General features: G+C 43.2%; 1 protein-coding gene across 2 annotated transcripts in view; it reads left to right on the top strand.

The window, feature by feature from the left end:
- Positions 1–23047, top strand: part of polrmt (polymerase (RNA) mitochondrial (DNA directed)) — a 128415-nt gene that overhangs the window by 3263 nt on the left and 102105 nt on the right. The window contains exons 3-5 of one of the 2 annotated variants that reach the window (XM_041205093.1): positions 6921–6992; positions 7531–8321; positions 9312–9445. In XM_041205093.1, the coding sequence (XP_041061027.1) occupies positions 7545–8321; positions 9312–9445 (911 nt within the window). In that variant the 5' untranslated portion in view covers positions 6921–6992; positions 7531–7544. The remainder of the gene's footprint in view (positions 1–6920; positions 6993–7530; positions 8322–9311; positions 9446–23047) is intronic. The other variant, XM_041205092.1, reaches the window with a different exon arrangement.

Here is a 23047-nt window from a genome sequence, read left to right as displayed (position 1 = left end):
ATTTGAAATGATTTTATTTAAAAGATTTTAGCTGGAATTTAAAACAAATCCTGACTCATATACAACAAGCCCTCACTTAAAGTTGTGATTGTGTTCCTGAAGATCGCAACTTTATGTGAATCATAACTTTCCATGGGAATCATTGTTAAAGCCATAGTTAGGCTCCTTTGGACATTTCTTGCCCAGAAGAACCAATGTACAATTTGAAATTTTGTATCGTACATGTGTAGCACTGTGCATTCCCACCTGGAATAACTTACAAAACAAAATAAATCACTGAATATAAGAGAAATATATATACATTGAAATTAGATAATACTAAACATACAAACATATGAATTAAGAGCAGGAATAGGCCGCATGCCCCCTCAAACCTGTTCCGCCATTCAATAAGATCATGGCTGATCTGATTGTAACCTCAACTTGACATCCCTGCCAACCCCCGAAAACCTTTCACCCCCTTGCTTATCAAGAATCTATCTACCTCTACCTTAAAGATATTCAAAGACTGCCTCAGTCATCTTTTGAGGAAGAGAATTCCAAAGCCTCACAGCCCTCAGAGAAAAGAAAATCCTCATCTCTGTCCTAAATGGGTGACCCTTTATTTTGAAACAGTGACCCCAAGTTCTTGGTTCTCCCACAAGATGAAACATGCTTTCCACATCCACCCTGTCAAGCCCCCTCAGGATCTTATATGTTTTAATCAAGTCGCCTCTTACTCTTCTAAACTCCAGTGGATACAAGCCTGGCTTGTCCAGCCTTTCTTCATAAGACAACCCACCCATTCCAGGTATTAGTCTTGTAAATCTTCTTTGAACTGTTTCTAATGCACTACATCTTTCCTTAAATAAGGAGACCAGCACTCCAGATGTGGTCTCACCAATTCCTTGTATAACTGAAGCATAACCTCCATACTCTTGTATTCAATTCCCCTCGCAGTAAACAATAACATTCTATTAGCTTTGCTAATTACTTGCTGCACCTGTGCAGGGGGAAGCAGTGTCATAGTGGTATTGTCACTGGACTAGTATTCCAGAGACCCAGGATAATGCTCTGGGGACCCGGGTTTGAATCCCACCATGCCAGATGCTAAAATTTGAATTCAATAAAAATCTGGAATTAAAAGTCTGATCACCATGAAACCATTGCCAAATGTCATAAAAACCCATCTGGTTCACTAATGTCCTTTAGGGAAGGAAGTCTGCTATCCTTACCTGGTCTGGCTTACATGTGACTCCAGACCCACAGCAACCTGATTGACTCTGAAATGCCCTCTGAACAAGGGAAATTAGGGATGGGCAATAAATGCCAGTGATACCCACACCCCATGAACGGATAAAAAAAAAAGCCTGCATCCTAACTTTCTATGATTTGTACACTAGGACACCCAGACCCCTCTGCATCTCAGAGCTTTGCGATCTCTCACCATTTAGATAATATGCCTTGTTTTTTTTATTTGTCCCGCCAAATTGGACAACCTCACATATTTTCAATTCATACTCCATTTTCCAGATCTTTGCCCACTCAGCTAACCTGTTTATGTACTTTTGTAGCCTCTTTATGTCCTCTTCAGAACTTAATTTCCTACCTATTACCCAAACAAACCCTGAGCAATACAACATGTGTCTCACCCACAGCACTTCTGAAACTCAGCTCAACCTTTTGCTTGCTTCCCTTTCTCACTCTGTCTGCTTGTCAGTCTCTCTCTCTGTCTCTCTCTCTTTCTGTCTCCTTTCCTACTCCTCTCTCTCTCTCTCTCTCTCTCTCTCTCTCCCACTCTGTCCTCAAGGGTTATAATCTCCGGATTACTACCTGAGCCACGTGCAAATTGGCATAGGGACTCGAGAATAAGGGAAGTAAACACGTGGCTAAAGGAGTGGTGCGGGAAAGAGGGGTTCCATTTCATGGTGCACTGGCATCAGTATTGGAACAGGAGGGATCTGTACCGTTGGGACGGTCTCCACCTGAACCGATCTGGGACCAGTGTTCTGGCGAGAAGGGTAAATAGGGTGGTCAACAGGACTTTAAACTAGAAAGTGGGGGGGGAAGGGAAGGGAAAAGCTCTAAGAAGTATGACTAATGGGAAACAAAGCAGCAGGTTAGCGTGTGTGGGGGGTGGATTCAACTTCATGGAAAATTATGAAAAAACTGAAAAGAAAGGAGAGCCCAGGAGAAGCTATTAAAGTCTACAGAACACAAAGTAGGACAGAGTGTTTGGAAAGGGCTAGGAATCTAACTTCAAGCACATCAGATAAAGGGACGACAATGAGAAAGGGGACGGGAAATACAGGACTGAAGGTGTTATATCTGAATGCACGCAGTATACGGAATAAGGTAAATGAGCTTGTGGCGCAGATTGAAATTGGCAGGTATGACGTGGTGGGCATCACGGAGACATGGCTGCAAGGGGATCAGGACTGGGAGCTAAATATCCAAGGATATATATCCTATCGAAAAGATAGGCAGGTTGGCAGAGGAGGTGGGGTTGCTTTGTTAGTAAGAAATGAAAAGAAATGACGTAGGGTCAGATGATATAGAATCTGTGTGGGTAGAGTTGAGGAGCCGCAAAGGTAAAAAAACCATAATGGGAGTTATGTACAGGCCTCCAAACAGTAGTCAGGATGTGGGGCACAAGATACACCAGGAGATAGAAAAGGCATGTAATGTAAGAAAGGCAAGGTTACAGTGATCATGGGGGATTTCAATATGCAGGTAGACTGGGAAAATCAGGTTGGTAGTGGATCCCAAGAAAAGGAATTTGTGGAATGTCTATGGAGCAGCTTTGTGGTGGAGCCCACTAGGGAACAGGCAATTCTAGATTTAGTGATGTGTAATGAGGCAGATTTGATAAGGGAGCTTAAGGTGAAGGAACCCTTAGGAGGAAGTGACCATAATATGATAGAATTTGCCCTGTAATTTGAGAGGAAAAAGCTGGAATCAAATGTAATGGTATTACAGTTGAATAAAGGCAACTACAGAGGCATGAGGGAGGAGCTGGCCAGAATTGACTGGGTGATGAGCCTAGCAGGAAAGACAGTGGAACAGCAACGGCAAGAGTTTCTGGGAGTAATTTGGGAGACACAGCTAAAATTCATCCCTAGGAAGAAGAAGCATACTAAAGGGAGGACAAGGCAACCATGGCTGGCAAGGGAAGTTAGGGACAGCATAAAAGCTAAAGAGAAAGCATACAATGCGGCGAAGAGCAGTGGGAAACCAGGGGATTGGGAAGCCTACAAAGACCAACAGAGAACAACTAAAAAAGAAATAAGGAGGGAGAAGATTAAATATGAGGGTAAACTAGCCAGTAATATAAAAGAAGATTGCAAGAGTTTTTTTTAGATATATAAAGGGTAAGAGAGAGACAAAAGTGGACATTGAGCCGCTGGAAAATGACGTTGGAGAAGTAGTAGTGGGGAACAAAGAAATAGCGGAGGGACTGAATAGGTACCTTGTGTCAGTCTTCACGGTGGAAGACACGAGTAACATCCCCAAAGTTCAAGAGAGTTGGGGGGCTGAAGTGAGTATGGTGGCCATTACCAAGGAGAAGGTGCTAAGAAAACTGAAAGGTCTGAAGGTGGATAAATCACCTGGACCAGATGGATTACACCCCAGAGTTCTGAAGGATATAGCTGAAGAGATAGTGGAGGCGTTAGTGGTGATCTTTTAGAAATCACTGGAGTCAGGGAGGGTCCCAGAGGACTGGAAAATTGCTAACTTAACCCCCCTGTTTAAGAAGGGAGTGAGGCAAAAGACGGGAAATTACAGGCCGATTAGCCTGACCTTGGTCGTTGGTAAGATTTTAGAGTCCATTATTAAGGCTGAAATTTCAGAATACTTGGAAGTGCATAGTCAGCATGGTTTCATCAAGGGGAGGTCATGCCTGACAAATCTGTTAGAATTCTTTGAGGAGGTAATGAGTAGGTTAGACAAAGGAGAACCAATGGATGTTATCTACTTGGACTTCCAGAAGGCCTTTGACAAGATGCTGCACAGGAGGCTGCTCAGAAAGATAAGAGCCCATGGTGTTAGAGGCAAGGTACTAGCATGGATAGAAGATTGGCTGTCTGGCAGGAAGCAGAGAGTGGGGATAAGGGGTCCTTCTCAGGATGGCGGCAGGTGACTAGTGGAGTTCTGCAGGGGTCAGTGTTGGGACCACAACTTTTCACTTTATACATTAATGATCTAGATGAAGGAACTGAGGGCATCCTGGCTAAGCTTGGTGGAGGGACAGGTAGTATTGAGGAGGCGGGGAGGCTGCAGAAGGATTTGGACAGGTTAGGAGAATGGGCAAAGAAGTGGCAGATGGAATACAACGTGGGGAAGTTTGAGGTCATGCACTTTGGTAGGAAGAATAGAGGCATAGACTGTTTTCTAAATGAGGAGAGAATTCAGAAATCCGGAGTGCAAGGGGACTTGGGAGTCCTAGTCCAGGATTCTCTTAAGGTTAACTTGCAGGTTGAGTCGGTAGTTAGGAAGGCAAATGCAATGTTAGCATTTATTTCGAGAGGGCTATAATATAAAAGCAGGGATATGCTGCTGAGGCTTTATAAGGCTCTGGTCAGACCACATTTAGAATATTGTGAGCAATTTTGGGCCCCGTATCTCAGGAAGGATGTTCTTGACCCTGGAGAGGGTCCAGAAGAGATTCACGAGAATGATCCCAGGAATGAAAGGCTTAACATATGAGGAACGTTTGAGGACTCTAGGTCTATACTCGATGGAGTTTAGAAGGATGTGGTGGAAACTTACAGAATACTGAAAGGCCTGGATAGAGTGGACGTGGGGAAGATGTTTCCATTAGTAGGAGAGACTAGGACCCGAGGGCACAGCCTCAGAGTAAAGGGAAGACCTTTTAGCCAGAGAGTGGTGATTCATTGCCACAGAAGGCTGTGGAGGCCAGGTCATTGATTGTATTTAAGACACGGATAGATAGGTTCTTGATTGGTAAGGGGATCGAAGGTTATAGGGAGAAGGCAGGAGAATGGGGTTGAGAAACTTATCAGCCATGATTGAATGGCGGAGCAGACTTGATGGGCTGAATGGCCTAATTTCTGCTCCTATGTCTTATGGTCTCCGTCTGTCTGTCTCTTTCTCTCTCTCTTTTCCCACCCTGTCTCTGTTTTTCTGTCTCCAGAGTCTGGACCCCTACCTTGCAGTTTGCAGGAGCTGAGCCCTTACCAGCAGGGTGCTGCAGAAGAGCCAGGATTGCGGGAGGTGGTGGAGGTGGAGCTCCCCTGCCCCCCCCCCCTTCCCCTCCCTATTCCCTATTTCCCATCCAAGCCCGGGTTGCTCACGCTTCATCACCCGATCTGTGGGCAACAGCTTCATGTTCCTGCCCTGTGCTCCTGCTCCCACATCACGGGCCTCGCTCTCTCCTGGCTGTCTAGGCCTCTAGTGACTGCAGTGGCGGCTCCGACATCAGAATATGACTGCAGCTGGCCCATTGTGCAGCGTTGGGGGCGGGCACAGGCCGGGTGTAGACAACATATAATCGAAAATGGCGATGTAAATTGAAAAAAAGGCCCTGAAAAGTAAACAGTGTTAAAACAAAATGACTTAATGCTGGGCAACGTATCGTGAGGAGTCCTGCTGGGGTCTGTGCTGGGGTCTCAACATTTTACAATTTATATCAATAACTAAGATGAGTGGGGTGAAGACATGGTTGCTAAATTTGCAGATGAAACAAAGATAGGCAGGAAAGTATGTTATGACGAGGATATAAGGAGGTTGTAGATGGATATAGATAGGTTGAGTGAGTGGGCAGAAATCTGGCACATTAAGTATAATGTAGGAAAATGTGAAGTTGTTCACTTTGGCTGGAAGAATTAAAAAGCAGAGTATTATTTAAATGGAGAGCAGCTGCAGAATTCCAAGGTGTAGAGGGATCTAAGTATTCTAGTTCATGAGTCACAAAAGGTTAGTATGCAGGTACAGCAAGTAATTAAGAACGCTAATGGAATGCTATCCTTTATTACGAGAGAAAGTAAACATAAAAGTAAGGATAACAAAAACAGAATTTTCTGTGGAAGGGTCATGAGGACTCGAAACGTCAACTCTTTTCTTCACCGCCGATGCTGCCAGACCTGCTGAGTTTTTCCAGGTAATTCTGTTTTTGTCTTGGATTTCCAGCATCCACAGTTTTTTGTTTTTATAAAAGTAAGGATGTTATGCTGCAGTTATATAGGCATTGATGAGACCACATCTCGAATACTGTGTGCAGTTTTGGTCTCCTTATTTAAGGAAGGATGTAAATGTGTTAGAGGTGGTTCAGAGGAGGTTTACTAGATTGATAGCTGGAATGAGCGGTTTGTCTTAAGAGGAAAGGTTACACAGTCTGGGCTTGTTTCCACTGGGGTGTGGAAGAGCGAGGGTTGACTTAATTGAAGTATATAAGATTCTGAATGGCATTGACAAGATGGACGTGGAAAGGATGTTTCCTCTTGTCGGCGAGTCCAGAACTAGAGGGGCATTATTTTAAATTTAGGACAGAGATGAGAATTTTTTTCTCTCAGGGGAGTTGTCTGACTTTGGAACTTTCTGCCTTCGAAGGCAGTGGAGGCGGGGCCATTGAATGTTTTTGAGATAGATAGATCCTTGTTAGGGAAGGGAATCAAAGTTAATTGGAGGTAGACAGGAATGTGAGATTCGATATACAAACAGAGCAGCCATGACCCTGTTGAATGACGGAGCAGGTTTGAGGGGCCACATGGCCCACTTCTCCTACTTTGTATATTTGTATTTTGTATGCAGGACATACTGTACTGCAGCTAATTATCTGAACCACAAACAGCAATCAATCAACTTCTGAAGTGTTTGTTGTAACTAAATTTTTTATTGCAAACAGAATAAATGTTATAAATCTCAAGCTTTATTGCTCTTTGTACAATTAATAGAAATACTTCCTTACATTTTTTTTTCAGCTGTTTCTATATTTGGATGTGTATAAGACTAGAAGTTTGAGAAGTAACAATTTGTGTGAAGGAGTTTTGCAGGTAGATAATTGTGTTGTATTGAATTGTAGCCCACTCTGGAAGAACACTAATCTCCTTGGCCAGTCTTGCTTACCTGTCTCTTTTGGGTTCTCCCACATCACTTGATTATATGACAACCAATCTCTTGCATCTGGTCCCGTGCTTTCTTCTATTCCTGCTGCATGTTTCCTGCTCCCTTGTCTCAGGAACCAAGCGTCCTGTTCCCCTCTCTTAGGCTCCAGTCTCATATCCCCCATGCTCATTTTTTTTGTACCTCGCGTACAGCAGTGACAGTGCCAGAAGTAGTTCACATTAAAATTACATTTCCTCCTCTGGCGAGCCATACTATTGAATGAGGCATCATACATGTGGGTCAAAGATTTTTTGTTTGGCAAGTACAGGAGTTGTAACCTTTTAACTGTGCTTATGTATGTGTTCTTTTCAATCGTACCAACTATTTTATTGGTCTCTTTTACCTTGATGTAAGTATTTCTGCATTATCTGATGAACGCTTTTTAGTTACGTTGTTAAATTTCCTTATTTCTACTTTAAATGGCAGTTCTCAAAGCTCGAATGCAGCAACTTCAGGCAGATAATGTGACTGAAATGAAATGTACAGAAGTACAGTTTGTGAACCGAATAAATGTCACTCATCTGGAAAGTCTCAGTGGCAGAAAGAATCTTACTTTTTTGCCAGATAGTGAACTTGAAAAATCTTTTAACCTGAACACTGTAGCTGCAGTAAAAGAAAAGGCAGCCAAAGAACAGATGGACAAAAAATGTCACATAGAAACAATAGGTCCAAAAACTACCTCAGCTCCAAGCAAATGGATAGAAAAATTAGACAAAGAAAAACACAACAAAACCAAGAGACAACTTAATATTGTGAAAAAGATGAAAGAATCTCTGCCATTGTCCAGCATGAAAAATGTTACAGGTACTAAGTCCACCGGAACTGGCGGGAAAAGTACATCAAAAGGCAGTGCTGCAAAGACTCCAGTGACACACACAGCCAGTTCTTCAGTAATGAGTAGTCCACATGCAGTTCATCCAGATACCAAGTCCAATGCAGTACATGATTTTTCGTTGGAAGATGTTCTTGCTGAAGTGGAAAACCTTGACCAACAGCTTAACAAATGGGAGCCTTCTGCTAAATTGCTGGAAGATGAAGACGGCAACAAATATGGTGACACCCAGCGAAATATTTTATCCTATGTTGACACTTGTGCATTCATCAATGATCTGGACAGAGCTCATCAATGTGTCATGTTCCATCACCGGATTCTTACTCGCCGGAAGCAGTTGAATGTTAAGATTTACAGTGTCTTAATGCATCTATGGGCTAAAAAGGTTAGTAGATTTATAGGTAATAAATTTATGCCATTTACAACACTTACTCTAAAGCATTGTTTCTGGATTCCTCTCTCTTTTTATGAACTTCAAATTTATTGGCATCACTGCCCCCTTTGTAAAAACACTCTAGCTTCATAAAAAATGTGTTTTCTAGGCTGCTGCTGTTTTGTATGTGCAAGTAAGTTTGGTAACCACAATCTAGGTCTTAGTGGTCACGAATCCACAAAGTGCCTGTAGTTTGTTGTTAATTTATAGCTTCACCAACAGAGGCCGAAGGATAGCTGGTGTGGAAAATGGGACCTCACTTAGTGGTGCAACAGATTGTCCTCTTCTGAGGCGCAATGTTGAGATACCTTGTTGGGGCAGGGCAGAGGGAGGTTCATTTGCTATCTAATCTTGCCAAACCTGACCTTAGGTTCATTGTACTGACACTGGATATTGCAAGAGGAAAGTGTGCCATTTTCCAGCACTAATATCCCTTGACTTGATGGGCACAGCATTTCAGGGGAAAAACGGAGGGTGACCATGTAATTTTTGATCTAATTAATGCTGTTGTGTCAAGCATTTGGCAGAAGTGATGGAGAGGCTCAGGTCATTGCTCATTAGTGGACATGAACTGGAGATCTCCAGCTTCACTGAGGAAAATTTTAAACTTTGCTCCATCCGGCAGCTCAGCAGCCCACTTTCCAAGACTATTTCTAGCATTTGGAAGCTCCTCAGATTTGATATTCTGTTCTGTCAATTTGAGAGAAACCACTGTTTTTCTTATTTTTTTTAAATCGCACTTGCTATATTTTTTTCTTGTCCACTTTGTGTTAAATCTTTTATATTTTCTGTTTTAGTTTTCTCCTTTGGCATTTTGCTCCTCTTCCAGGTAGCTGCCTTTTTCCAACTGTTTTATTTATTTTGCCAATGTTCCCCTCCTTTTTGTCTGACTGAAGAGTAGTTCGGGGTGATCGGGAAAGTAACCTCATGGTCTGCTTGCAGGGTTCATTAAATCAGATCGGCAAGCTTTTCACCCTAGTGGAGGAAGCAGGACTGAAGCCTAATTTGGACTGCTACATGGCAGCATTGGAGTGCATGGGACGCATGGAAAACTGCTCTTCCCGTGTGATTGAGAGGTAAGCAGTGATAGTAAAAATCAGGAAAAATGTCACAGACACTGTAAATTCTCTTTCTTGCACATTCCCATTGGCGAGCAGTAGGAGCAAAATAGCCCAGTGAAACATGCACATTGACTGCAGCAGAATAGGTTTCAACTGTCGCCCATACATCTGTTCTTAGGGAAAATACTTTATTGAAGGCCAACAATAAACTATAAATTTTATCTCTCAAGAATTGAACATAGCAAAACAACAGCCATTGATAAGATTTCTTCAGTTGATGGTTTGACTTACAAACTCAATTGAGTATGTTTTTGGTACCTTTTTTTCACTGTTGCCAAAAGAATCTTTCACGCCTGTTGGAGTATGAAATGCATAGACTTGGAACTTTATCACCGTTCCTTCACTGCAATCTTCTAGAGGAAATTAAGTACGTTAGAAATGCAGTGTGGCTTATGCTCAAGGAATTCAGCTGGAATGAAATTTGAGCACAACAGCAGTTAATTTGATGTTTTGTTTCTCCCCAGGCTAAAATCTTTTTTGGCTAGGAGATGGACAATATTGAATATCACACATTTTGAGTATGGTACAAATACTTAATGTATTCGTATCAAATTATTTGCTTGTTCAGCAGAGATTTTAGCTGCTACTAAAAATAGGAAATTTGGAAAATTAATATAAGCACATTATGTATATGTATGATAACATTAATAAGAGTAACTTCTAGCCCCATTACTTATTTATCAGCTTCGATAGAAAGTTGAAGATAAATGCATTGAAGCAATCAGTTTATGTTGGAGCCTGATCATGATAACCTGATAGTAGCCTTGAAATCTGTTTTATGCATGTTCTTTATATAGCATGTGTTACTGAGTACTGGTAGGAAAGTTTAATGCATTTCTTGTGGCAATGTATTCTTCCTGATTTTCCTATTAGTTGCATTGACTAGCCAAAATTTCCTATACAGGTGATGTACTTTCACTTTTCCTTCATAGTCACCTCTGGTGTACTCCAAAACTCTAAAATTGGATCTGTCATATGCATCACAGGCATGGTGGCTCTTGGCAACATCACGTGAAAACATAGGGTCAGCTTCCGCTTTTTTTATTAATTTGTGGAGGGTGAGCATCATTGGCAAGACAGGCATTTGTTGCCATCCCTAATTGCCCTTGAGGTGATGAGTCGCTGCCTTGAATCACTGAAGCCTCTGTTGTTCAGGTACATCTATAGTTCTGTTAGGATGATCGTTCCCGGTTTTTGACCCAACAACAGTGAAGGAATGGCAATTAAGTTTGAAATCTGGGTGTGTGGCTTAGGTGGAAACCTGCAAGTGATGGTGAGCCCATGTGCCGGAGCCCTAGGGTTTCTAGTTGGTAGAGGTTGCGAGTTTGGAAGGTGCTGTCAAAGGAGTCTGACAAGTTGCTTCAGCACATCTTTCTGATAGTGTACACTCCTGCCACTATGCACCAGTAGTGGAGGGAGTGAATGTTTAAGGTGGTGGATGGAGTGCCGATCAAGGCGGACGGCTTTGTTCTGAATGGTGTCAAGCTTCTTGAATGTTATTGTGACTGCTCTCATCTGGGTCAGTGGAGAATATTCCTTTTATATTCCTGATTGGTGGTGCAGCACAGAGTCATCAACTTTCTCCTAAGCCGCCTTCAAGCAACAGCTTCTGCTGAACTTCAATTGCCAGGTCCTCTCCGGAGCCCTGTTTGATCGCCGGGGCCTCTGCTGAGCCCCCTTGGACCGCCGGGGCCTCTGCTGAGCCCCCTTGGACCGCCGGGGCCTTAGCTGAGCCCCCACTGTCTGCCAGCTGCAGCCCTTTTTCTGCTTGGAGCCTCTTTTTCTGCTCCTCTTAACCGGGGCCTCTCCCTGCCCCCTGTGTCAGTCCTCTGTCTGGGAATTTGTTTGGGACCTCTCCCTGTCTCCTGCCTGGGACTCTTCTTGATTATGGCACACTGCTGTCAGGATGGCCAAGCCCTTTAACTGCTGGATTGCGCATGGGCTGCCCGCTCCTGGCCCACGCATCTGCATAATTCCCCGAAGCCTATCGGGGCTTGGAGGTCTCGGCCCTCACAGAATCACACAATGCAGAAGAGACCCCTCGGCCCATCGAGTCAGCACCGACACCTAAGAAACACCTGACCTACCTACCTAATCCCATTTACCAGCACTTGGCCCATTGCCTTGAATGTTATGACATGCCACTTGCTCATCCAGGTATTTTTTAAAGGATGTGAGGCAACCCACCTCCACCACCCTCCCAGGCAGCGCATTCCAGACCGTCAGCACCCTCTGGGTAAAAAAAGTTCCCCCGCCCCCCCACCCCCGCCCCAAACCCCCTGCCCCTCACCTTGTGACTGACCCTTCAACTAAGGGGAACAGCTGTTCCCTATCTACCCTGTCCATGCCCCTCATAATCTTGTACACCTTGATCAGGTCGCCCCAGTCTTCTCTGCTGCAACAAAAACAACCCAAGCCTATCCAACCTCTCTTCATAACTCAAATGTTTCATCCCAGTTAACATCTTGGTGAATCTCCTCTGCACCCCCTCCAGTGCAATCACATCCTTCCTATCTTGTGGCGACCAGAACTGCACACAGTACTCCAGCTGTGGCCTCACCAAGGTTATATACAACTCCAACATGACCTCCCTACTTTTGTAACCAATGCCTCGATTGAATGAGTACTTCACATACATCTTCACCCAAGAGAATGAGGATGAAGGTATGGAACTCAGGGAGAGAGAGTGCGAGTTCTTGAGCAAATTGATATAGGGAGTGACAAGATATTGGAGCTGTTGGCAGGCTTAAAAGTGGACAAATCTCCACGTCCGAATGATTTGTGACCCAGACAGCTGTGGGAGGCCAGGGAAGAGATCGCAGGAGCTCTGACCCAAAAGGCAAGTGTCCCATATGCCTTTTTCACCACCCCACTAACATGCCCCTCCTCCTTCAGAGATCTATGGACACACATGCCAAGGTCCCTTTGTTCCTCAGAGCTTCCTAGTGTCATGCCATTCATTGAATACTTCCTTGTCAAATTACTCCTTCCAAAGTGTGTCAGCTCACACTTTTCAGGGTTAAATTCCATCTGCCACTTATTTGACCATCCCGTCTATATCTTTCTGTAGCCCAACACACTCAACCTCACTATTAACCACACAGCCAATCTTTGTGTCATCCGCAAACTTACTAATCCTACCCCCCACATAGTCATCTATGTCGTTTATATAAATGACAATTAATGGGGGACCCAGCACAGATCCCTGTGGTATGCCACTGGACACTGGCTTCCAGTCACAAAAGCATCCTTCTGTCATCTCCCTCTGTCTCCTACGACTAAGCCAATTTTGAATCCACCTTCTCAAATTACCCTGTATGCTATGTGCATTTGCCTCCTTTATAAGTCTCCCATGTGGGACCTTGTCAAAGGCTTTGCTGAAATCCATATAAACTACATCAACTGCACTACCCTCATCTACAAACCTGGTCACCTCCTCAAAAAACTCAATCAAATTTGTTAGGCATGACCTCTTTATGACAAAGCCTTGCTGACTATCCTTGATCAAACCCTGCCTCTCCAAGTGGAGATAGATTCTCTCCTTCAGAATTTTCTTCAATCGTTTCCCAACCACTGATGGCTGATTCACTGACCTGAAATTCCCTGGCTTATCTCTACGACCCTTCTTAAATAGCTGAACCACATTAGCTGCTCTCCAGTCCTCTGGCACCTCCCCCGTGGCCAGAGAGGAATTAAAAATTTGTGTCAGAGCCCCTGCGATCTCCTCCCTTGCTTCCCTCAGCAGTCTGGGATAAAATCATCCAGACCTGGAGATTTGTCCACTTTTAAGCCTGCCAACACCTCCAATACCTTGTCACTCCCCATATCAATTTGCTCAAGAACCTCGCAATCTCTCTCCCCGAGTTCCATACCTTCATCCTCATTCTCTTGGGTGAAGACGTATGTGAAGTATTCATTCAATATACTAGCGATGTCCTGTGGCTCCAACCATAGATTGCCCCCTTGGTCCCTTATGGGCCCTTAGCCTTTCTTCCCTGGTTATCCTCTTCCATTGATATACTTATAGAATATCTTGGGATTTTCTCTACTTTTACCAGCCAGAGCTTTCTCATATCCCCTCTTTGCTCTCCGAATTGCTTTCCTAAGCTCCACCCTGCACTTACTGTACTCCACTAATGTCTCTGCTGATTTGCTTCCCTTATACCTGCTAAAAGCCTCTGTTTTCCTTCTCATCGTAACCTGAATATCTCTGGTCATCCATGGTTCTCTGGGCTTGTTACTCCTTCCTATCACCCTAGAGGGAACATGTTGAGCCTGTACCCGCCCCATTTCCTTTTTGAACGCCCCCCACTGCTCCTCTGTAGATTTCCCCATAAGTAGCTGTTCCCAGTCTACCTTGCCCAAATCCTGCCTTATTTTACTAAAATCCACTCTCCCCAAAATCATCCAAAACATTTTTTTGCAACTTGTCTATTTCTTTGTCCATAACAAACTTAAATTCTACCATGTTGTGGTTGCTGTCATTAAAATGCTCCCCCACCACCACCTCAGCCACCTGGCCGGCTTCATTACCCAGAATTAGGTCCAGCACTGCGCCGTCCCTTGTTGGACCCTCTACATATTGACCTAAAAAGTTCTCCAGTACACATTTCAAGAAATCCATTCCATCCCAGCCCTTAACACTATGTCCATCCCAATTAATGTTGGGAAAGTTGAAATCACCTAATATAATTACCCTATTGTTATTGTTTTTACACACCTCTGCAAATTGTGCACATATTTGCTCCTCAATTTCCCACTATCTGGAGGTCTATAATAAACACCTAACAATGTGGCTGCCCCTTTTTTATTCCTATGCTCTAGCCACAAAGCTTCATTCAATGCTCCCTCTAAGATATCATCTCTCCTTACTGCAGTAACTGACTCCTTAACTAATAATGCAATGCCTCCTCCTCTTTTACCCCCTCCCCTGTCGCACCATGAGAAGGTAATTTGGATCTCATCATGAGATGGTTAGGTTCTCATTAAAGCTGGTCATTGGCTTGCACTTGTATGACATGAATGTTACTGACCACTTATCAACCCAATCTTGAATGTTGTTCAGGCCTTTTTGCATGCAGGCAAGATCTGCTTCAGTGTCTAATGAGTTGTACTAAACATTGTGCAATCATGCTGATGACACCTATGTTTCTACATTCCCATCAATTCAAAGGCTGCTGCACTTTACAGTTGCCTAATCGACATTAGGCTGGAGAAGCTAAAATGTATTACCAGTAAATGTCTGCAAAACCAAATAAATCTATCTTTCTGGCTCCTGCAACATCTTGACTTTAGCAACTTCCCCAACTGCAACCTCAGATGAATCAGATGATTATGGAATCTCATAGTACTCCTTGTATCCTGAGATGAGGTTCCCCTCACTCGCATCTGCTCTATTGTCAAGATCATTTTCATTCACCTCTGCAATGTTGCATTATATCCCCTATTTTTCCCGTTACACTCTCAGAAGCTTTAATCCATAGCTCCTCTAATGCTTTGCTCAATGCTATCACAGCTCAACAGTTCACAAATTACAACTCATTTAGCATGATGTGTTCATGTCCTTATCTGCACAAAGTCTGGTATGCTGATCACACCTTCCTTCTCTCAAACCTCTCTGCCTCCTTGTGCTGCAGTGAGTTGATGTCAGAAATGCCTCGCTTTCAAATTCCTGCATATCTCCCGCAATCTTCTGTTTGTGACCTCAGCCAGCCTTGTAGGTCTATACAGCGATTTTCTGCCCCACTCCCTCAGTTTCTTAACCTGCTCATTCAGTCACTTTGTGAACTACCCTCTGGAGCTCACTGGCTAATTCTTCTTGCCTCACCATTTCTTTCTCGACATTCAAAACATTTAAGAACTAGAGGGCACAGTTGAAAATAATTGACAAAAGGAATAAATGTGATGTGAGGAAAAATATTTTCACCCAGGGAAAAGTTGGAGTCTGGAACAAACTCCTTGAAAGTGTGAAGGAGGCAGTTTCCATCATGGTATTTTAAAGGAAATTGGTTTGCTACCTGAATTAAGAGAGTGTGCAAGATTACGGGGATAAGAGAGGGGATTGGGACTCGGTGGATTGCTCTTTCAGAGCCAGTGCAGACCTGATGGACCAAATGGTCACCTCCTGCACTTTAAAGATACTGTGATACCATTTCAAATCTTTTCTTTTCAAGCTGCTTTTTACCAATGTAAATACAGAGAGCCATTGAACCTATGGCACCCTCCTACAGTTCATACTGGTGTCAAATATAAGCACCTTAAAAGTGGCTCTTCGTGCTCCCCACCAAACCTCAACACACACCCAGGGACAGTGCCAGATCTGACTAGAATCCTATGTGAAGTGCTAACATTTCCTTTTGGAATTCTGATTGATCTGCTCTGTATTTCCAGCATATTCTATTTTTATTGTACAAAAATTTTACTCTTACTTAGCAATAATCATGTGGAGAAGATGAATTACTTTAAATAACTCAGATTTACTTCTGCTTCTTGTCTACGTTTTGATGTTTTTATGCATCATGTCACTCCACTCCCAATCTCCATTCTAAGAATGTGAACAGGGGAGACACGAATATGGCAAAGCTGTAGATCTGTCCTGTTGGCGACTATTTAGAAAGACAAATAACTTGAATTTATTAAGGGCCTTTTACATCATCAGGCTACAGCAAAGTTTTAATAGTTAATTAAGTAATTTTTAGGTGTATTCCATTATTATCAATGCAAACACATATTAATGTGTGCGCAGTACGTTGCCGTAAACAGAAATATTACAAATGACTAGTCAATCTGATTTCTGATGGTGTTAGTTAAACAATGAATGCCACAGCGCTAGGGACCTCTTCTGCTCTTTGAATAGTATCATGGACTTTTATAGCCTTGGTTTTACATTTTTAACAAGTGGCATCTCAAGCAAGATAGCATTCCCTCAATAGTGTACTGAAACATCAGCCTACATTTGTTGGTCAAGTCCTGAAGCCAGGACCTTCGAACTCAGAGGTAACAAGGCTACCACTGAGTCCATTTGGCAATTTGCACTGCCTTCGGTAAAATTACTCTTTATCAACCAAGTTATGAAAAATTGCACGTTCAAATGTGAAACAGTCTGTAGCTGCATTTTTGTAAGAAGTGTAATATGAAAGCAAAGTGGTTGCACTACATACTGATGCTAAAATTGTTCAAGAAATCTTGAATCAGAAAATGACCTGCTCCAAAGGGAAGCAGAGCTGCATTTCCTGGAAGTAGGGAATCTCTCTTTGCTTTGCTTTAGAGTTGGGTCAGTCTCTGACTCCAGATTTACACTGCAATGAAATTTGGCATGAACTTAAACTACCTCACACCAATATTATAATTAGAAGGTAGCTGCAGCTGGTGGACATAGCAATATGTAATTGTTTTCACCACTAGATGGCTCCTGTGATCTTTGCACCTAACTGGAGGATTAGTCGAGTATTTCATTACATTTTTTTATTCATTCATGAGATGTGGGCTTCACTGGCTGGGCCAGCATTTATTGCCCACCCCCAGTTGCACTTGAGAAGGTGGTGGTGAGCTGCCTTCTTGAACCTCTGCAGCAAATATGGTGCAGGTACACCCACAGTGCTGTTAGGGAGGGAGCTCCAGGATTTTGACCCAGTGACAGTGAAGGAATGGCAATATATTTCCAAGTCAGGATGGTGAGTGACTTGGAGGGGAACTTCCAGGTGGTGTTCCCATCTACCTGCTGCCCTTGTCCTTGTAGATGGCAGTGGGCTTGGGTTTGGAAGGTGTTGTCTAAGGAGCCTTGCTGAATTCCTGCAGTGCATCTTGTAGATGGTACACACTGCTCCTACTGTGCGTTGGTGGTGGAGGGAGTGGATGTTTGTGGATGGGGTGCCAATCAAGTGGGCTGCTTTGCCCTGGATGGTGTCAAGCTTCTTGAGTGTCATTGGAGCTGCACTCATCCAGGTAAGTCGGGAGTATTCCATCGCACTCCTGACTTGTGCCTTGTAGATGATGGACGGGCCTTGGGGAGTCAGGAGGTGAGTTACTCACGGCAGCTTCTGACCTGCTCTTGTTGCCACAGTATTTATATGGCTATCCAATTCAGCTTCTGGTCAATGGTAACCCCCCCCCCCACCCCGCCCAAGGATGTTGAAAGTGGGGGAATTCAGCTTTGTAATATCATTGAATGTCAAGGGGAGATGGTAAGATTCTCTCTTGTTGGAGATGGTCATTGCCTGGCATTTGGATGCTGCGAATGTTTCTTGCCACTTGTCATCCCAAGCCTGGATATTGTCCAGGCCTTGCTGCATTTGGACATGGACTGCCTCAGTATCTGAGGAGTCGCAAATGGTGCTGAACATTGTGCAATCATCAGCGAACATTCCCACTTCTGACCTTATGACGGAAAGAAGGTCATTGATGAAGCAGCTGAAGGTGGCTGGGCCGAAGACACCACCCTGAAGAACCCCTGCAATGATGTCCTGGAGCTTAGATGACTGACCTCCAACAACTACAACCATCTTCCTTTGTGCTAGATATGACTCCAACCAGCAGAGAGAGCCCACCCACCCCCACCCCGATTCCTATTGACTCCAGTTTTGCTAGGGCCCCTTGATGCCACACTAAGTCAAATGCGGCCTTGATGTCAGGGCAGTCACGCTTAGCTCACCTCGACAGTTCAGCTCTTTTGTCCATGTTTTAACCAAAGCTGTAATGAAGTCAGGAGCTGAGTGGCTCTGGCTGATTTCAAACTGAGCGTCAGTGAGCAGTTTATTGCTAAGCAAGTGCTGCTTGATAGCACTGTTGATGACCCCTTCCATTACTTTACTGATGATTGAGAGTAAACTGATGAGGTGGTAATTGGCCAGGTTAGTAGCTGTACTGGAACAGCTTGGCTAAGGGCGCAGCAAGTTCTGGAACACAAGTCTTCAGTACTATTGCCGGAATATTGTCAGTGCCCACAGCCTTTGCACTATCCAGTGCCTTCAGCCATTTCTTGATATCATGTGGAGTGAATTGATTTGAAGACTGGCATCTATGATGCTGGGGACCTGTGGAGGAGATCAAGATGGATCATCCACTCGGCACTTCTGACTGGAGATTGTAGCAAATGCTTCAGCCTTATCTTTGGCACTGATGTGCTGGGCTCCCCCATTATTGAGGATGAGGATATCTGTGGAGCCTCCTTCTCCAGTGAGTTGTTTAATTGGGCACCACCATTCACGACTGGATGTGGCAGGACTACAGAGCTTAGATCTGATCTTTTGGTTGTGGGATTGCTTAGCTCTGTCTATCACTTGCTACTTATGCTGTTTAGCATGCAAGTAGCCCTCTGTTATAGCTTCTCAGCAGGTTGACACCTTATTTTTAGGCATGCCCTCCTGCACTTTTCATTGAACCAGGGTTGATCCCCTGGCTTGATGGTAGTGGTAGAGTGGGGGCTATGCTGGGCCATGAGATTACAGATTGTGTTTGAGTACAATTCTGCTGCTGCTGATGGCCAACAGTGCTTCATGGATGCCCAGTTGAGCTGTAGATCTATTTGAAATCTATCCCATTTAACACGGCGGTAGTGCCATTCAACAAGATTGATGGTATCCTCAATGTGAAGGCTACGTGCTGTAACTGGTATTCTCCTTTAACTATTGATTATTGAGGATCCTCCTAAAGTATTTCTTTGACTTAATTTCAGCAGTCATCATCAGTTTGCATATTCTCCCAGTGTTCTATTCCCTGCATTTTCAAATGGCCTGGCACTAGTGATATGAAGGACTACATAAATATTGTGCCGAAATTACAGTAAATGTTTAAACTTGTTTAAACTAGAACTATGCTGAGTGGGAAACAGTCATTCATTTATATTCATGGTGAATCTTTTGATGTAAAACACTGAGGGGGTGGTAGAAGCAGGAACTCTCAACATTTGAGAATTATTTAGATGAGCACTTGAAATACCCTAGCATACAGGGCTACGGGCCAAGTGCTGGAAAATGGGATTAGAATAGATAGGTGCTTGATGGCTGGCATGGACACACTGGGCCGAAGGGCCTGTTTCTGTAATGTATAACTCTATGACTTGATGTATTCACATCTGGCACATTGTAAATGGTGGATTTCAGCTGCTTGTTGAACCGGCTATTTGTTTAAGCACAAGTGATTTCAGTTGATACATTGATAGTTGTACAAACTGATCAGCCCAATATTGAGAACTGCCATGGTGCCCACCATGTGATGTTATCCTTCTGGTAAGGCATTGCACTAGACAGCATCAGATCACATATAGCGCTGTCAAGCCATTGAAATCTTTTTAGATGTTAACAGGCTAAAAGTATTTTAGAAGGCAGAGTATGTTGTTTTAACTCTTAAGGTTTGGTGATGGATTTTGTACACATTGGTTTTCTATTACGCATGATTCACTGAGGTCTAAATGGAGGTGATTGGCTAAGGAAAATAATTTTTCTGGTGTGCTTATCCTTGACTTATAAGTTGAAGTTATTTTTTGGAAATTTTCAAGATGGTGGTAGTTTATATGTACAGGCCATTCATATGGGAATGACAGGCAGATCATTCTTCTGGAAATTTTTAATCAACGCAGATAATTAAATGTGAAGTGTAATGTGTAGATTTTATACCCTCGGCTTGGGTGTGTTTATCCATTGCCACACGCCTAGGCCCTGGTGAGGGTTAATGCAGTACCAACAGTGGAGGGTGATATGTTCTTCAAGATAGCTGGACACTTCAGAGTTTACAGTTGCATAGATATGTCTGATCATACATTTCACATCTACTCTCGTCTGTTAGGAGATACCATTCTTTAGATAACTGATTGAAGAAATACTTCCAGAAATTATACTAAAATTGGAAGGCAATTTAGCCTGATTTCCTTGTGATGACCGACTCTCACCATCTGTGTTTTAATTCAAAATGAATTTAGTTGAGAGGGAAAGTGGCTCTTCCATGACAAGTTACAAGCAATTTAGAAAGGGAAACTAGGAAGTTAGTAGAACATTCCATTAATCTTTTACCATTTCTTCATTAAGTCTGGCTTAATTGGAAGATTTTAACCTGTTAAAGGTACAAAACCTCACATTGTCAAATCTCTTTCTCCGTTGTTTTGCTGGTTCACACATTGGGTAATGGCAGGCTAGATAGTTTTCTTACTCCAGTTAGTTTGTAGTTTCAAAGCAACGGGGGTTTGTCCTTTTGAACATCTGCAAGAATGACGACAGATTGATAATTTTGCACATGACTCAGCAGACTTTTAGTCTTGAATGTTGAGGTATAATTTCTGGTCCTAGCACTGAAATGGTGGGATCGGAGTGAAGCAAGCTTTGTGTCCACTGACATTACACCAAAGATGAGCTCGTTGGTGTCGGCACAGCAAACTCCCAATCTATTGGGCTTAGTGATGGAAGCATACTGTCAATTGGCAAATGGCTTCACATTGTTTAAAAACTGCAGTGGTACATAGAGAGGCCGCTTGATTGTTGATGGGTAGAAGCCTGGAAATGGTTGTGAAGTCGCAGCGCATCTCTGTTTCAGATGCCTTGAACTTGCATCTGTAATAAGTTCGGCAAAAGGGATGACTTGTTGGCACACCAGGGGACCCTGTTACCAGGAGAACAATGTGTTATTTAGAGGGTTAGATTTTAGACCTCAAAAAACTCTTTTGCCAAGAGACAGCATTGGCTCAGAAAGCATTAGCCACATCTACAGTTCAATTTTAGGATTTTTAATTTAGTTGTACTTTATGAATGTATTTCAGGACGCCGTTGAAATAATGAATAAGATATTAGCTGATCGAAGTACTGGCACCCATGGTAGATGAATATAGAGACTAGTGTTGCTGGAGGTCTATCTTGCTGCATTATGCATAACAACAACTTGCATTTATACAGTGCCTTTAACATAGTAAAATGTCCCCAAGCTCCCTTATGACCGTTACCCAAAAAATTCTGACTGCGTCACATAGAGAGATTTTGGAACAAGTGACTAAATGCTTGGTCAAAGAGTTAGGTTTTAAGAAGCACCTTAAAGGAGGAGAAATAGAGAGGTGGAGAAGTTCAGGGAGGGAATTCCAGAGTTTGGAAACTCGGCAGTTCAAGGCATGACCACCAGTTGTGGGGTGACTAAGATTGTGGATACACAAGAGACCAGATTGAAGGAGTTCAGAGATCCAGGGGTGTTGGTGGTTGCAGGAGGTTATTAAGATGGGGAAGGCAGAGGCCATGAAGGGATTTGAAATCAGGGATGAGAATTTTAAAATTGAGGTGTTGCTGAACTGGGATACAATGTAGGCTAACAAGCCACAAGGTGATGAGTGACCTGGACTTGGTATGAGTTCAGATATAGGCAACAGTGTTTAAGTTGATGCTGTTAATGCATTGACCTGATCTGACATTCATTGAAAGGTCTCATTTAAGAAAGCCTGCTGTTTGGCCCATAATTCAATGATATACTCTGCTCTTGGCTATGGATAAGTTTCCTTACCATCTGCATCGTGGTTATGCCTCTTGGAATGGCAGATTTGCTGTTTAGCAGACTGTGATCTTAGAGATACTGGTGGAGATTTACTGTTACGTACCATGATCTGAAGTGCTGCTTTTTGTTGCATAAACTATGTTCAGTTATCCTGATGTGTCTCATTGTACCTTAGCTAAGCTTCTGTTTTCAGATGCTTCTAAAGGACCGTGGTTGAGAGGTCTTGATCTTCGCTAAGTTAGTCTTGCTGTCTGTCTTTGCTGAACACCGAGGACTTAAAATGAAAATGCCATGCCTGCTGCCTGGGAAATGGCAGTGAAATTTCAAGATACTGTGTTGTTGGTCATCTGCCCAGTAATAGAGTAGAAAGCTCTTGCTGTTCATGACGGTCATGGAATGATAGATGCCCAGATTGCCACATGGTTGGCATTGTTTACGCCCTGAACTTAGGGGAATCATGTACCTAATAATAAATAGTGCCCTGTCATTATTCTGATGCATTTTGGGGGAAATGGTGAAGTTACTTACCCTACGTGGCAATTCACACGATCTGCTTGATGCATCAATGTACTGTGTATTAATGCAGCTTGGAATTAGCCTGAGACATAAATGTTCAGCTCTGTGTTGTAGGTCAAATTTGAACAGACCATACAACTGTCATTACCTTCTTGGTGATGAGGAGCCTGCAGAATGCCCCCAGATATTCCTGGATAACTCTGCTTTGGGATTGCAGACACAGCTGTGAGAGTGAGGGCAGCCATGACTGGTACAAACAAAGCTCTTGTGCATTTTTCTTTTCATCCTGCTCTTCCTTCTCTTAAATAAGACAAAAAGAGAGGAATGCTCATTAAAGTTCCCAAATCCAGAACTTGAATTATAGCAATGAAAGATCCTGCTACCAACAAGGCAACAAGGTGCAAAAAATAAAGCAAATACTTAGAAGTTCAACTCTCTTAGTCTCAAAAATAAATCTGTACTGGTCCTCCTTTAAGCATTGATTTCCCATCAGACCCAGAAATTGGTTGTTCCTCATTGCTTGTTTTATATGGCAAGCAGCGTGTTCCCAGTAAATAAAGCAGGGAGTCACATTTGTAC

Source organism: Carcharodon carcharias, chromosome 14, assembly GCF_017639515.1.
Source record: "Carcharodon carcharias isolate sCarCar2 chromosome 14, sCarCar2.pri, whole genome shotgun sequence".
Taxonomy (NCBI): domain Eukaryota; kingdom Metazoa; phylum Chordata; class Chondrichthyes; order Lamniformes; family Lamnidae; genus Carcharodon; species Carcharodon carcharias.
The sequence above is the reverse complement of the archived record's forward strand: the minus strand, read 5'-3'. Positions and strand labels throughout refer to the sequence as shown.